This window comes from Hemibagrus wyckioides, linkage group LG11 (genome assembly GCF_019097595.1).
Source record: "Hemibagrus wyckioides isolate EC202008001 linkage group LG11, SWU_Hwy_1.0, whole genome shotgun sequence".
Lineage (NCBI taxonomy): Eukaryota > Metazoa > Chordata > Actinopteri > Siluriformes > Bagridae > Hemibagrus > Hemibagrus wyckioides.
This window is the reverse complement of record NC_080720.1, coordinates 3,530,373-3,546,857: the sequence shown is the minus strand read 5'-3', so window position 1 is coordinate 3,546,857 and position 16,485 is coordinate 3,530,373. Positions and strand designations below refer to the sequence as shown.

Below are 16,485 nucleotides of genomic sequence, written 5' to 3'. Positions count from 1 at the left end.
CATAATAAATAATGTAAATGTGTTTAAAATGTCATTATACCTAAACAAACAAGCAAACAAACAATTAAATAAATGAATAAACATTCAAATATGTTTAAATTGTCACTACACATAAATAAATAAATAAATAAATAAATAAATAAAATAAAATAAAATAAAATAAAATAAAATAAAATAAAATAAAATAAAATTGTACCTACATATACGGTATCTAAGTAATAAAGATTCATCTAGTATATTCACGCCAAGCTTCTCTTCTGCAGCTCTTAGGAACACTTGGCAACCTTACACATGACTCTCCGGTCCCTGCTGGGTGTGTGCATTCAGCCAAAGTTGGATCACACTGTAGGTGAGTGTATCAGGAGGAACAGGTTGGAGAAGGTGAGCTGAGACATGGATGGTGAGTGGAAGCGTGTAGCAGTGCCGCTGCTCTGTGCTGCCGGTGTGAGTGTTTTACTGCTGAAATGGAGAGAACAGCAGAAGGTGAAGAGGAAACTGCAGAGAGCCAGAGAGAAGAGAGAGAAGGAGATCCAACAGGCAGAGAAAGCCATCAGCCTCTTTAAGGCTCAGGTACACACACACACACACTGTTTCTTTCTTCATCCACAGCTTGGAATGAAATCACTGCAAAACCAAAGTGTGTAAAGGACAATATGAAAATCTTATAGAGAGCTCAGGAGTGTTTGTGTGTGTGGTGTGTTTGTGTGTTTGTGTGTGTGTGTGTGTGTGAGAGAGAGACTTTGTTGCTATTGCTTTGCTATCTCTCTGACATTCCCAGTTGACCAATATTTATTAACATAAATGTCTGTCTGTCTGACTGTAAGGCTACATTTCTGTCTGTCTGACTGTAAGGCTACATATCTGCCTGTCTGTCAAGCTACATGTCTGTCTCTCTATCCACCCATTTGATGAGCTACATGCCTATTGGTCTACCCCTTTTATCTTTCTGTCTGTCTGTCAAACTGCATGTCTATCTGTGAAGTTTCATATCTGTCTCTTTGTCAAGCTACATGTCTGTATGTTTGTTTGTCTGTCAGATCACATGTTCGTCTGTCAAATTATATATCTGCTTGTCTCCTTTCTGTCTGTCTATCTGATTGTGTAACATCAGGCTTGAATACTCTTGTATCTGCAGAACTCTGGTGTTGATCTGAGCTCCATCGTGACTCTCCCACTGGCTGAACTGAGTCAGAAGATCAGAGGAGGATCTCTGAAGCCCGATGCTGTGCTCCATGCCTACATGGAGAAGGTCCAGTGCACTCTCACCTCTCACTTATTTAAACATTCACAGAGTGATCCCATACCCACACATACCTCAGACTTCACCTGTGTATAGTTACGCATCCACCTTCTCTGCCATCCATTAACTCTGTCAGGTCTTTGTCTTTAGAGATGTTGAGTTATGGACGTGTTTATAGCACTGTTTACTGTGTAACCATATCTATTGTTTCACTGATGGACATCTGATCAACAGTAAACACTCCAAACGCTCCACTCCATAATCTTCACATGCAAGAAAAGAGGAATATGAATGCGTAATTGTGTATCCCAGTGGATCAGGAACTCTACCACGTCTCTGGTAGCGTGGGTGTGGCTGTGGGGATTAGTTTGAATACTTCTATCCTAAGGGCTGCCAAGAGTTTAGCACCAACGCAACATTTAACTAAGGCTACAACTATGCAGAAATTCCAGTGTGTGAAACCTGATAACTAAATATTTGACAACAAATTGTGTAACGTGAACCGAACAGCTTGCCCTGTGTTTTACAGGCTCTGGAGGTGCACAAGAAACTGAACTGTGGCACTGCTGTCCTCATAGAGAGTCTGAAACAACTGGAAGACATCGAGTCACACAAAGACGGCCTTCTTTACGGCATTCCCGTCAGCATCAAGGACAACGTGGATTATAAGGTACTGACGATGGTAACGCTGTCTAACACACATAGAATTGGACAGTGACATGGTTTAGGTTTGGTTTAGAAATCCATTACAGTTGGATTGGAGAAGAAATGGTGACTGTATGAGCATCATCATTAATTGGAATATATTTCTTTATCATGTTGATATTATTATATAAGATAAGATAGAACTTTATTAATCCGGAAAAATCTTTTGCCAGAAACTGGTTTAAGATTACACAAGAGAAATATCAATGAAATATACAGTGATCAGGCATAACATTATGACCACTTGCTTAATATTGTATTGGTCCCTCTTTTGCTGCCAAAACAGCCCTGACCCGTCCTGCACTGTGTATTCTGACCTCTTTCTATCAGAACCAGCATTAACTTCTTCAGCAATCTGAGCAACAGTAGCTCGTCTGTTGGATCAGATCACACGGGCCAGACTTCACTCCCCACGTGCATCAATGAGCCTTGAGATGCTCTGATCCAGTAGTCTAGCCATCACAATCTGGCCCTTCATCAAACTCGCTCAAATCCTTAGCTTGTCCATTTTTCCTGCGTCTAACACATCAACTCTGGAGACACAATGTTGACTTGCTGCCTAATATATCCCACCCACTAACAGGTGCCATGATGAGGAGATCATCAGTCTTATTCACTTCACTTCTCAATGCTCATAATGTTTTGTCTGATCGGTGTACATTAAATATGCTACATACACAAAATGTACAAAAAAGGTCCTTGGAATTAAGATGATATTGCACATGGTTATAAGGATGAGCCGGAGGCTGCAGGAGTCAAATCCATAAGCGGATCTTTATTAACGAACACACAGGCAAAATCAAAATCAAAAACAAATAAGTCAAAACCAGAAAAACCACTTGGATGAGAAAACAAAACCAAACGCACCAAACGAAGCATGTAGTCAGAGAAACAGGCAGGGTCATATACAGAAATCAATATCATAGACAAGGCAGGAATCGGTCGTGGAAAACAGGCAAGGATCATACACAAATTCAATCTAAACACAGAATAACGCTCAGTAGGTCACGTGAGGACGATACTTCGCGTAAAACAATGCGTGCGTGGGGTATTTATGTCCGTGGGAAAACAATCAGTGAGTCACGTGAGTAATTAGTATTCCGGAGAGGGTTGGCGTTCGTGTTGGGATGTTACAATGGTATAATATTAACATACATATTGTAAATATTGTAAATTAGGACAGTGCACATAATAACAGAGTTCGGACATGAATCATCAAACACAGATCAAAACTGTTATCATCACAATCTATCGTTCTGTATAGAGCGATGTGGTCGTAGCTCAAGTGGTTAAGGCTCTGCGTTGTTGCCCCAGCACTGCCAAGCTGCCCCCCTTGGGTTCTTGAGCAAGACCAAAATCTAAATGAAACAGAAACAGCCTTTATTTGTCACATATACATTAGAGCACAGTGAAATTCTTTCTTCGCATATCTCTTCCTTGGAGGTTGGGGTCAGAGCGCAGGGTCAGACATGATACGGCACCCCTGGAGCAGAGAGGGTTAAGGGCCTTGCTCAAGGGCCCAACAATGGCAACTTGGCGGTGTTGGGGCTTGAACCCCTGATCTTCCGGTCAATGACCCAGAGCCTTAACCACTTGAGCCACCACTGCCCCTACAAGCATCCACCCTCAGCTGCCGAAACCCAGGATCGAACCAGGGACCTTTAGCTCTTCAGTCTAATGCTCGCCCAACTGAGCTATTTCGGCACGTTGTAGAATAGATAAATAAATAGAGCAGGTACCTAAAGGTGTGGTTCATGAGGACCTCACATGTCTTTTCCACCCTGATTGTGGGGCAGTTTGTGCTGTTAGAAGTGCTGAGACTGCTGTCTGTTTTACATTTATGGCATTTGGCATACGCTCTCTCACCCAGATCGACTTACAGAAGTGCTTTGAAGTCTCTATCAATGAATATACATATATATACCTGATACTAGATTAAGAACACCTTCAGTCTATAAACTCTTTTGCAGACGTAATACAGTAAGAAGAGACAACATACAGTAGGCTAGGTCTTTAGACAGCCAATGAGCTGTTTGGACACCTAGGGGAAGTTCATTCCACCACCTAAACACCAGAACAGAGACGAGTCTTGAAGCAGGTCTTCCTTGTACCCTGATAGGTGATGCTAGATGATCTGAAGGTGCATGGTGCAGTATAGGGTGTGAATAAGTATAACGAGTTAAGCCTATTATCATCATTACCTTCAAGATAGGGAAGCTTGTGTGGGATAAAGATATTTATTATTTATTGAGGATTCCTTATATGATCTTCGAATAATCTAAAAAGACACACGGAAGACCACTTAACACCAACAGAATCCATTCTCAGAGCAAAATGTTACAGAACAACACAGCTTTCATGATTAGCTTTGACTGGCTGAGGAGAAAATGAACTACCGCACATGAGCCTGCTTATATTCCAATCTCCATTTGTTGTATTTTGAAATCTGCTTGAGGGAAAGTAGTTGAAAATTGGCCCTGGGATGTTGTTGAAAGTCATGTACGGTATTAAGAAAGCTATTTGTTGGACATTTTACTTTTGCAGGAATTATTCAGAATTAGAATTCTGACAAGACTAGCTATAACAGCATAACTTCTGTAGTCTTCATACCAACAAATGGCCTGCACCTTTTGATTGAAGTATACGGATCATAAAAGACCAAGTGATCTCTGAGGTTCTGCGGTGGGAGACCATTTAGCGCTTTATTGGTCAACAGTAGTATTTTATAATCTGTGTAAAATTTGACTGGGAACCTGTGTAGATAGTGTAAGAAAAGAGTGGCGTGGTCATACATTCTGTATTTTAGTGAGGACTTTAGTACTAAGAAGACCATGGCAGACCAGTTAATACCAACAGAATCCATTCTCATACAAAATGTTACAGAACAAGACGCACAACATTACACACTGTGCATACACAACTCATAAACGAAATAGGTTAGCGGCATGTGGGTGTGACCAGGATGTGGCTTGAGAACATTCAGATGATTTCAGATAGAATTCCTACTCTTGTGATGAATTCCCATAATGCATTGGTGTGTCCTGGATAATGATTTCAGGTTAATATTTAACATCATTGTGAGTTATATATTGTGTAGGAGTAACAAATACAGTGAGGTGTGTATATTTATGTAACACACATTTATGCTAAAGGGTGACTCAGCTGAACAGGTATGATAATGATATGATAAAGAGAGGAGGAATTAGTGCCAAGAACTTCAGCGATGATAAACAGTGAAAACAAAATGCTTAGATTAGGACGTTAAACGGCTGACCGGAGGGTCGTGAGTTCAAACCTCAGCAATGCTGAGCTGCCTCTGTTGGGTCCTTGAGCAGGATCCTTCACCCTCAAGTGCTCAGGTGTATAAATGAGATAAATGTGATTTGCTCTGGAGCATCTGCTTTTTTGGACTTTTCTATAAATATATCACCCCTAGTGAACTAGGGAAAAACATAAATACTTATAAACCACTACAAATTCTTAAAGTCCTGGGTGTCTACTTTCATATGAGCTTCATATTAACCTCCACTGTGGAGTGAGACATGACAAAGACACTCAATGCTTTGGGAAAATGGGCATAAATTTGTTTTTTGGCCTCTGAGTCAAATGATCAGACCAAAACAGGGCAATAGAGAGAAAATGGGTCAAAAACATGAGTAAGGTCAAAACCAGGGAGGAATTGTTTCTGTAAAAGATGTGAATGTGAGTTGTGTTTCTTTTTTTGCCTGTAAGCTGCCACATATTTATGGTTCTGGTGTGAGGACACCCTGTTCAAGGTCGTCTCATCTACACATATAAAATGTAATAAAGTGTCATCTCTCCAGGATCACGATGACTACACAATACACACACCTAGACAGAATGTGGGACAAAAACCTACAGATAGCTATACACTTTCAGTAAATGTGTGTGTTGAGTATGACATCATACAGCAATCATGTGTGTATGTGTGTCTTCAGGGCTAGGAGTACACATAATATACATTTTCAGTCTCATCACTGTAGATAAAAGTCATGTGAGCTTTCCGTATGGATGGTATCACCTCTAACATTGCTCCTGAGAAGAATCTAAACAGACCAATTTTCCACATGATGTAAAAATCCCCCAGGAGGAATCTGTTTTTTAAAACAAATATAAGAAGCTTTTGTGTGTGTGTGTGTCCTCAGGGCTACGACTCTACCTGTGGTGTATTGACTAAGCTGAATGATCCTGCCATTAAGGACAGTGTGGTGGTCTCGGTGCTGAAGAAGCAGGGTGCCATCCCCTTCATCAAAACTAATATCCCTCAGGGTCTCCTCAAGTAAGAAACACTCCACATGTACAACCTGTGCTTATGGAATACAGGATTCAAACCTCAATGTTTTACTTAGGAGAAATCCAACACTTTTTTTTAACTCATTATGTTTATACAAATGCTAGCAGTTTGGCTCAGTGCTGTCCTGCTCACTTACTAAGACTTTGTTTCTTCTTGGCTACAACATGCACAGCTTTAGTCTCTTTTTATCTCACATCAACAAACTGATATCAAGTTGAAAGCCACATCTTGTGCAGGTTGATCATTAACTAATGATAAGACACTTTCACCAGTGCTTTTCGTGATTGACTTTGACTGGCTGAGGAGAAAATGAACTACCGCATATGAGCCTGCTTATATTCCAATCTCCATTTGTTGTATTTTGAAATCATCCTGAGGGAAAGTTGTTGAAAATGGGCCCTGGGATGTTGTTGAAAGTCATGTAAGAAAGTTATTAGTTGGACATTTTAGTTTTATTTTCAGTATCATTTAGAATCGGAATTCAGACACGACTAGATATAACAGCGTAACTTCTGTAGTCTTGATACCAACAAATAGCCTGATCAAAGTATACGAGATGGAACTGCAGTGTGAGACCATTTAGTGCTTTATAGGTCAATAGTAGTATTATATAATCTATCCAAAATCTGACTGAGAGCTAGTGTAAATAGCCAGTGTAAGATAATAGTGGTATGATCATATATTCTGTGTTTAAGTAAGGGCACTAAACTAAAGCATGAACTAGTTTTTCTGCATTATGTTGTGAAATTATATTTCTCAAAAGGACACTACCCTGGTGATATTATCTACATGATCTTTAAATGAAAGCCTGGAGTTGTTTACTTAATCACTCCAAGATCTTGTACTGCTGCACATTATGAAACTCATGTTTAGGTACATGCTGTTCTAGTACAAGTATTTCTGTCATAGCGTTAAGATTAAGCAAGATCAGCAAGGAGACACAACCATTTATTACTTTAACCAGCGCTGTCCCTGTGCCATGATGAGGCCTAAATCCTGACTTTGTAAGTGTTATTCCTGTGCAGGAATGAGCTTAACTGCTGTGCTACAAACCTTGCTAGGATCTTGAAAAGGGAAGGTTTGATATTGGCCTCTAGTTGGACAGCTGTTGGGGTCAAGGTCGGGTTTTTCAATGATGGGGTTAACAAAAGAATTGATTGTTCATAGGAGAGGTCACTTGGTTCTGGTATTACCTGCTTTAAGAATAATGTATGTAAGGAATCTAGTACACAAGTTAATGATTTTGATGAGGAAATAATCAATATTTTCATTTTTGCCAATTTGATGGCGTGCATGCTTTTGAGGCGGTTTAATCCTAGCTCATTTTAATACAATATTCTATAAGATTCTAGGATTATTTTTAATTACAGTGGATAGATACGCTGATCTAGCAGCACTAAGAGATTTTCTGCCATGCTGCTTGAAATACTACAAATTTAGGCTATCTTCTAAGAGACCCTGGGGAAGACCCAGGACATGCTGGAGGGACTATGTCTCTCGGCTGACCTGGGAATGCCTTGGAATTCCCCCCGGAAGAGTTGCAGGAAGTGTCTAGGGAGAGGGAAGTCTGGGCATCCCTGCTTAGACTGCTGCCCCCACGATCCGGTTCTGGATAAGCGGGAGACAATGACATGACATGACATGACAAGACCTTACTTCTTGTAGTGGGTCCTTTAGTTTCGTGTTTTCTAACCTGGGTGCTTTTCCACCTGTGAATTCAAGACCCTTAGTCTCATTCAACTTATAAAATAAAAATGAATTGCAATAATCCTTAAAAAATTATGCAGTTTTTATGTATGTACCATAAGGTCCTATGTTCTTATATTAGCAGAACAAATTCTGATGCTTTAAGGACCTGTTGTGTGTATTTATTTGTTGTAGCTATGAATGTAGTAACCCCATATTTGGGAGGACGGTGAACCCCTGCAACCTCGGGAAGACGTGTGGCGGCTCTTCGGGAGGCGAAGGTGCTCTGATCGCTGGAGGAGGATCTATTCTGGGTCTGGGATCCGACATCGGAGGAAGCATCCGCATCCCAGCAGCCTTCTGTGGCATCTGCGGCTTAAAACCCACAAACAACAGGATCAGGTGTTTTATTATTTAATTGCAGGATAAGTGAGCATGGGGTGAGCATATCACGGCACTGTTATGATGGATAATCCTTGTATTTTATTTAACAGATATACAAACTGTCTAGCATGTTATAGCCGACTAGCCACTCTGCCAATTCAGCAGCTTGTCAGCGTCTAGTTAACCAGCTAAAATGCATTATAATGCATCACATGATCTGATATGATTCATAGAAATACAGTCTTACCGTAATTCATAATACTATGGTAATGTTTTGATGTAAAGAGTTCCTTAAAACCTTCTTTTCATGCAGTGTGCGCGGACTCACTTCATGTGTAAAAGGTGGAAAGACAGGTAAAGCACAGTGCCACTAAATCACTTCCTATATTTTGAGAGTAAGAGCTAACAAATGTGTGTGTTTCCAGCTCTGTCAGCTATTGGTCCCATGGCCCATGATGTGGAGAGTCTGGCTCTGTGTATGAGAGCTTTACTCTGCACAGACATGTTCACTCTGGACCCTACGGTTCCTCCGATACCGTTCAACCAGCAGGTACTGAACACGGCCCTCTTCAGTACTTCATCATAGTGTGTCGTGTCTCTTGGTACTTTATTCATATTTCCTTATGAACAGGTGTACGAGAGCACAAAGCCTCTGAGGATCGGTTACTATGAGAACGACGGGTACCTTCAGCCGTCTCCGAGCATGAGCAGAGCTCTACGAGAGACCAAGGAGCTCCTGGAAAAAGCAGGACACAAGGTATCAGTGCTCGAGCCTCATCACTGGGTCTAACGATAATAAGAAGTAATATCCATAATCCATAGCAGAGCTTAGATCAGATTTCACACAGGCAAAGCCTTTCTTTTTTCTTAGTTAGATAGATAGATAAGAAAGGAGAGGAAAACTGTGAACACAGTATTATCACAAGATCAAAACCAGCACTTGACTGAGGAAACCATCAAGATTAGAACATAGAAAACTTGTAAATCTGATCTGACTAGTTCAGTTCCGAATGTTCAGATACAAATCTTTTTCAACGGCTTACGTAAATATATACATCTATATTCATATATGTGTGTGTGTGTGTGTGTTTCTCTACTCGATAGCTAATTCGATTCCACCCTCCTCAAATGTTCACCGCCATCAACGAATATGTTGCGAGGGGAAACCTGGCAGATGGAGGCGCCACCCTTCTAGAGCACCTGTGAGTCGAATCTCATGTTATCACTATTGCTTCGTTAGACCGTGACAAGATCTGTTATCTTTGAGAACACTGTGTGTTTGCAGTAAGCCTGGCCCTGTGGATCCGTGTCTGCAGTATCAGGCCAAGCACTACGGTCTTCCCATGTTTATGAAGAGGATGATCTCTCTGATCCTTCGACCTATTGTGAGTTTCATTTACTGTCAACCTCTTCAGGCTTCTGCACAATATCATAAAAGATCGCTTTGAGAGGCGACAATTCGTTATATATTATACATCAGTTGTTTTTGATAATAATTGATTTATAATCAGTGACACTCTTAGTGATTACTGCACTTTGGTTGTAAATGGTGTGGATAATGTAGGGACTAATGATGAGGGATTTAAAAATATTCTTAATTTTCCTTTTTCCAATTTATAATGAATCTTTCATGTGATAATGTGTGTTAAAAAATATATCATTAATTAATTAATGAATGAATTATTGTGTTTTACCACCACCACCACCACAACTACTACTACTACTACTACTAATAATAATAATAATAAACAGACCATACTTTAAAAAATATTAAAAATATATAACAGCAATAAAAAATTACAAAACAAATCAATTCAATCTGCTACTTCTGTTTTACTTATTTTATAAACTAAACTTTCTCATTCAGTAACAACTAATTCTTTCTTAAAATGTTTCATATCACATTTCTTTGTGTAATGTTTTTAGAGTTTATATAAAATATATAATAATAGGCACAGGCTCCCCATGACTCGAGTATAGATCGGATACAGACAATGAAATGGAAAAAATACATACATATACTGTATATACACTGATTTTTTATTATTTGCCTGTTTTATTATTAAACAAAATAAATTAATAATAATAATAATAATAATAATAATAATAATAATAATAAAAATAAAAATGATAATAACAACAGACAATAATTAAAAAAAAGAAATATATAACAACAATACATAATGTTTTTTTCTATTGTTTTTTAAAATTTATTTACATTTTATTTTTTAATTTAGTTTAAATTATTTATTTATTTATTTAATAATATATTATTTATTTAATAATAAATATTATTGTTAAAATATTTATTATTATTTAATAATATTAAAATGTTATTTTCTATTCTAATTTATTTTTATTATTTATTTTCAGTAGCACATTCATATAGGCATATTTATTTGCTGGAGTTCTTATAGACTGTAATCTCACTGCTATCATTTTAATATAATTTTCTACTTCGCACATGATTTTATTTACAGAATTATTCCTTAAAAATCATCTCCAACACTTCCTCAAACTGCACAAACATTTCTTTACACTCTTCTTAGACTGTGTTTGTAATAAAAATATACATTTCTGTTTTTTTCCCCTCTCCTCAGTATCCACGCATGGCTGCACTTATAAACGCCACGTGTGGAGTCAGGTAAGAGTGAACCACTTCCTGTAACTGTGCCTGTTGAGTTACAGTCCTTTATGGAAAAGAAATTGCACACAATATTCACTCATTCTTTAAGGCGTGATTGATGTTTGATATTTAATGCTGGATTTTCTCAGTGATAGTGATGTGGTGTAGCTGAATCTACTCCATGACTTTTGATAACACCACAGCGGGTGACTTTTTGTGTCTTTCCATGTCTTGTGGACTCACACACTTTGTGTATATGTGTGTGTGTGTGTGTGTGTTTGTGTGTGTGTGTAGCTCTCCAGCAGATCTGTGGAAACAGCACAAAGTAGTTGAGGTATGCACCTGAATGTAAACTCTATTGCCAAAAGTTTTGGGACACCCCTCCAAATCATTGAGTTCAGGGGTTGGACTCGGCCCCTTAGTTCCAGTGAAAGGAACTCTTAATGCTTCAGCTTCATACCAAGACATTTTGGACAATTTCATGCTCTTTGTGGGAACAGTTTGGGGATGACCCCTTCCTGTTCCAACATGACTGCACACCAGTGACCAAAGCATGGTCCATAAAGACATGGATGAGTGAGTTGACTGACTGACTGTGAGGAACTTGACTGACCTGCACAGAGTACAAACCTCTATCCAATAGAACACTTTTGGGATGAATTAGAGCAGAGACTGGGAACCAGCCCTTCTCGTCCAACATCAGTGTCTGACCTCACAAATGCACTAGAGGAATGGTCAAAAATTCCCATAAACACACTCCTAAACCTTGTGGAAAGCCTTCCCAGAAGAGTTGAAGCTGTTATAGCTGTAAAGGGCGGGACAACTCCATATTACATTCATGTGCACGTAAAGGCAGACGTCCCAAAACCTTTGGCCATATAATGTATGTATTGCTATATTTGCTTAGACTTCGCTTAGATGAAACTTTAAAGCTGGTTGTTGGTGTTTGTAGGATTATATCCAGGAGACTTTAGCTGAGTGGGAGAAGCTGGAGCTGGATGTTCTGTTCTGCCCCATGCTGGGTCCAGCCTATAACTTTAACTACACCGGACAACTAAACAGTAATACACACATTTCTGTCTTATTTCGATTTAAACACATTCTGTTCTACACTAGAATTAAACCGGCTTACTATAAAAGTATTGCTTTTACCAGGTTAGAAGTGAATTCTTAAGCGTACACAACATGTTCAAAAGTATGTGCACCCCTGACCGTCACACCCATATGTGGTTCTTCTCCACAACCTAGTTGTAATCTATATTATATAGCCATGGGTAAAGTAACATGATTAATGTTGTACAAATTAGGATTAGTTCTGTGTCTGATTGTCAAGTGGGCGAGGCTAAACTTGTGTAAAGCTTGCATCATTGTGTGTAGGTGCCCTGAGTTACACTGCACTGTACAACGTGCTCAACTTCCCTGTCGGAGTCGTACCCGTCACCGAGGTCACAGCCGAGGATGAAGCTCAGCTGAAACACTACACAGGGAACTACAGAGACGTCTGGGACAAGACTTTCGTCAAGGTGAACATGAGACACCACAAACAGTTTACAAACTGAACCTCCGAACATTGATATTCATGTCATTCATTCATTTTCCAGTAGCAGGAGAGGTGAAACAACCTGTTTATAATACTAAAGATGTTTCTTAACTCAAGAAATATTCCATTTTATAGACAATTATGTCATAAAATCACAGTTGAAGGTATTGCAGCCTAAATAGTTTGAGTGCTTTCTTCTGGATTGGCTTCCCATTTGTTGATTAATATTCATAAAGCAGTCACCCATGCTCATTAATATTCATAAAGCAGTCGTTTGTGCTCATTAATATTCATTAGCCTGAGTAATTAATTCGTTAACGTTGTTTTGTGTGACAATAAATAAAAGCATACAATTTAAGAGAGACAGAAGAAGGGATTTGTCTTGGAGATGATAATATTAAGAAGAAAAACTTGGATTAGATTAGATTTTGATATTTATTTAAAGAACAAGTTATTTCTTGTTTTGATTATTGTTTTTTTAATGGTCAGAGTTTTAGTGACCAGGTTTCGTTTCACAGCCAGTGCAATCCCGAATCTTGCCACAAGGGGGCAAGATTCATCATTTCTTCTTCTCCTCTATGTAACTTTACACGCTAATCGTTTGGGATTGTTTCAGTGGTTCGTGGGGGGGTCTGGCCATTTGTACTTTAAATTCCTAACTACAAATTTCACATTCTGCACATTCAAATTACATCAGTACATCCTTACATGTCAAAAAATACTGAAAAGTAATGCATTGCTCTCTCGTTGTGAATAAGTAAAAAAAGACACATAACTGCCACTGTCAAACACCCCTACAGCGGACCATACCATTTGATAATTACCTCAGGCTTCACCAGACGCTATCTTAGCAAAGAGTCAGAGAAATCTCTGTAGGGAATTACACCAATCAGGCATAACATTATGACCACCTGCCTAGTATTGTGTTGGTCCCTCTTTTGCTGCTGAAACAGCCCTGCACTGTGTATTCTGACATCTTTCTATCAGAACCAGCATTAACTTCTTCTGCAGTTTGATCAACAGTAGCTCGTCTGTTGGATCGGATCACACGGGCCAGCCTTCACTCCCCACGTGCATCAATGAGCCTTGACCGCCCATGACCCTGTCGCCGGTTCACCACTGTTCCTTCCTTGGACCACTTTTGATAGATACTGACCACTGCAGACCGGGAACACCCCACAAGAGCTGCAGTTTTGGAGATGCTCTGATCCAGTGGTCTAGCCATCACAATTTGGCCCTTCATCAAACTCACTTAAATCCTTACGCTTGTACATTTTTCCTGCTTCTAACATCAACTTTGAGGACAAAATGTTGACTTGCTGCCTAATATATCCCACCCACTAACAGGTGCCATGATGAGATGATCATCAGTCTTATTAATCTTATTACCACATGACAGTGGTCATAATGTAATGCCTGCTCAGTGTAACTTGCTGACTGGTTTAATGACACCGGTGTTGAGTGTCCTGAGAATGATTTGGCTTCATCAGTCAGCTTACTTGTGTGAAATGTTTACAAAATCTTGACACAATATCTGCTAGTTTTAACTAGTGAACCTATCTCGCTAGCTAACCATGGGAATGTCACTGAAGGAAAAATTATATATTAATTTTGTAATAATTATCATATGATGCTCAGCAGTGTCCAAGATTTATTTTATAATGAAACTGAGCTGTCTTTCTTGTGTAAACTTGACATGGTCTGTTTTCACTTTGGCTAATGGTTTCCCACAATGCAGTTTGGCTGCCTGAAGATAGTGGTGCATTGGGATTTAACCCCTTGTTTCATCTCTACCTAAAGAGAATGATGCAGCGGCACTTTATTGCTTCCAAAGATTCAAATTTCAGACTGATACAGCCTTGAATATTAATGTATTAATAGTACTGGACAGTAACTGTGCTGTTTATGTTTGTGATCTGTGTGTGTGTGTATATATATATATATGTGTGTGTGTATGTGTGTTACAGGCGATACGAGGCGGTGTGGGTCTTCCCATAGCAGTGCAGTGTGTGGCTCGGCCCTGGCAGGAAGAGATGTGTTTACGCCTGATGAGAGAAGTGGAAGAGCTCTCTGCCAAGAACAAGCACTCCAAAACACACCACTAAACACACACACATTTTCTTGTAATTAAAACATTGTGGGGTCAGTAGTTCTGCCGGTGTGTTATGGGGACACCACTTTCCTGAGGTCCTACAGATTTGAAAAAAATCTAATTTAATTTTAGGAACATAAAGATCACTTGAAATTCTTGATTTAAATCTCAAATCTCAAATTTTCTCTTAAATCTCAAATTTTCTGTGCTTGTTTTTTTAACACCTAATGGGGACATAACAAGAACTCATCAGTAATGGGGACCTAATTTGCATACACACAAATTTGTCTGGTTTTCAGGTTGTAAACGCCTAAACGCCTCTAATTTGCATACACACAGATCAGGTAGTTATAACATCAAGGGGACATGGGTTAATAAAAACAAGTTGGGCATTTAACTTAATTATTAGTTTATGAAAAATTACAAGCCAAGTATGTGTAACACTCAGAAGACTACATGTAAAGAACAGATGACCTGTATTTTCTCTGTTTGTGGGTTTAAGCACCTCATGAGTTTGAAGAATTGTTTACATCAAGGACTGTTAACCAAAACTTCACTAATTGCATACTCATAAAAAGGCAATTAATCTTTTTTACGCAAATATGTGTCATCAACACAAAATAGATTACAGACTCTCAATTTTTCTGGAGCGTCCCTTTTTCATCAGATGAACACCTTTAGATACCAAGGAACCTTTTATGGAAGGAGGTACCAGGGCTATTACAGATTTCACCCCTTTCCTGCTCCAGAGATTTCTGAGGAACAGAAGGGACACATGCATGAGGTACTGAACCTTAGTGATGTGTCCAAGACAGGAATAACAAAATTCTTCCCAGTCATTTTGGCAAGTTAAAAATGACAGATGCATCCTCTATTTCAGCTGCTTGAGCTACTTGCATATTGGTCTGGAACTCTTTGCTTAAGTGAAAACATTCAGTCAAAAAAGCCCTTGTCAGGAAAAAGCCCTGTTTATTTAACATTACAGACAACTTGAGTCTTGAGCTTCTTTACTGTCAAAGTCAGCAGAAATTCTCAATACATTTCACCACTACTAAGCTCACATGTACTAAGAATGAACTTTGTCTCATTTAGAGTAACACAAAGCTGTTAAGCACAACTCTTATTTGCACTTTCATTAACATCCAAAGTAAATGAGTATGCTCTATAACATACTATAATGAACACTGTGAACATTCTATAACTGGCTTAGCCTGACGAGCATTTAATTCATAATTAACTAATGAAAAACAAATTGCATTCAAGTATTAAGATCAATAATAAAACTTTCAGCAACCAAAATACCAACAGTGTGCTGATGAAGTGTGACCCTTACAATCACCTCACACCTTGCATACTGCACATTATTTAGTATACACAAATGAAAGGATTTTTTCAAAACAAAGATGGCCTTTATTAATCCACCTAAACTGACTAGGCTAAAAAGTGGCAGCTAACAATTTAACAACATATGCCAAACTAGCTAATCTAAACAAGTAAATGGGTAGCACACTGGAGCTTTTATTGCCAAAAAACAGAAGGCAGTGGCAAAAAAATGGAAGGAGGTGGCCAAAATAAATTTGATTGCATGCAGTATCAAGGTGTAGGTAAGGGTTCTTATGAATATTGAAATACTTGATCTGTTCCTGATTAGTTTATTATGAAATAAATGCTGACTGGTTCATTACAAAGCAACAGCCTAGAGATGGAACGTAAATTATTAAAACAGAACTAGTAAAGTACCAAAGTGCCATTATCAGTCTTATCTAATCATTCTTGTTTAGATCCCTCTTATAAGCTACAATGAGATTGTAGACACAGAATTTGATACTTTGCCAGTCTCTATCTTTAAGAGCTAAAGGCTCAGCTGTAATGCAGTTTTGACAGGCCAACTTCCCTG

The 16,485-nt window shown here is 38.8% G+C and overlaps 1 protein-coding gene and 1 non-coding gene across 2 annotated transcripts; one reads left to right on the top strand and one right to left on the bottom strand.

Moving 5' to 3' along the window:
* Positions 1–342: 342 nt before the first annotated feature.
* Positions 343–15,179, top strand: LOC131362236 (vitamin D3 hydroxylase-associated protein-like). Its single transcript, XM_058404124.1, has 15 exons — positions 343–570; positions 1,136–1,249; positions 1,770–1,910; positions 6,112–6,245; positions 8,142–8,348; positions 8,644–8,684; positions 8,756–8,880; positions 8,962–9,087; positions 9,435–9,532; positions 9,616–9,715; positions 10,931–10,974; positions 11,251–11,290; positions 11,909–12,017; positions 12,334–12,479; positions 14,464–15,179. Exons 1-15 carry the CDS (start codon positions 394–396, stop codon positions 14,599–14,601), a joined length of 1,740 nt encoding a protein of 579 aa, XP_058260107.1. The 5' UTR covers positions 343–393; the 3' UTR covers positions 14,602–15,179.
* trnaf-gaa (transfer RNA phenylalanine (anticodon GAA)) lies at positions 3,577–3,649 on the bottom strand. The gene has a single exon. It is a non-coding gene; the product is annotated as a tRNA-Phe (tRNA).
* Positions 15,180–16,485: the final 1,306 nt, after the last annotated feature.

Coding starts and splice junctions, on each gene's coding strand:
- LOC131362236 (XM_058404124.1), top strand. CDS start 394: ATGGATGGTGAGTGGAAGCGTGTAGCAGTGCCGCTGCTCTGTGCTGCC. Junction 9,088..9,434: donor TGGAAAAAGCAGGACACAAG/GTATCAGTGCTC, acceptor TCTACTCGATAG/CTAATTCGATTCCACCCTCC. Junction 10,975..11,250: donor AACGCCACGTGTGGAGTCAG/GTAAGAGTGAAC, acceptor GTGTGTGTGTAG/CTCTCCAGCAGATCTGTGGA.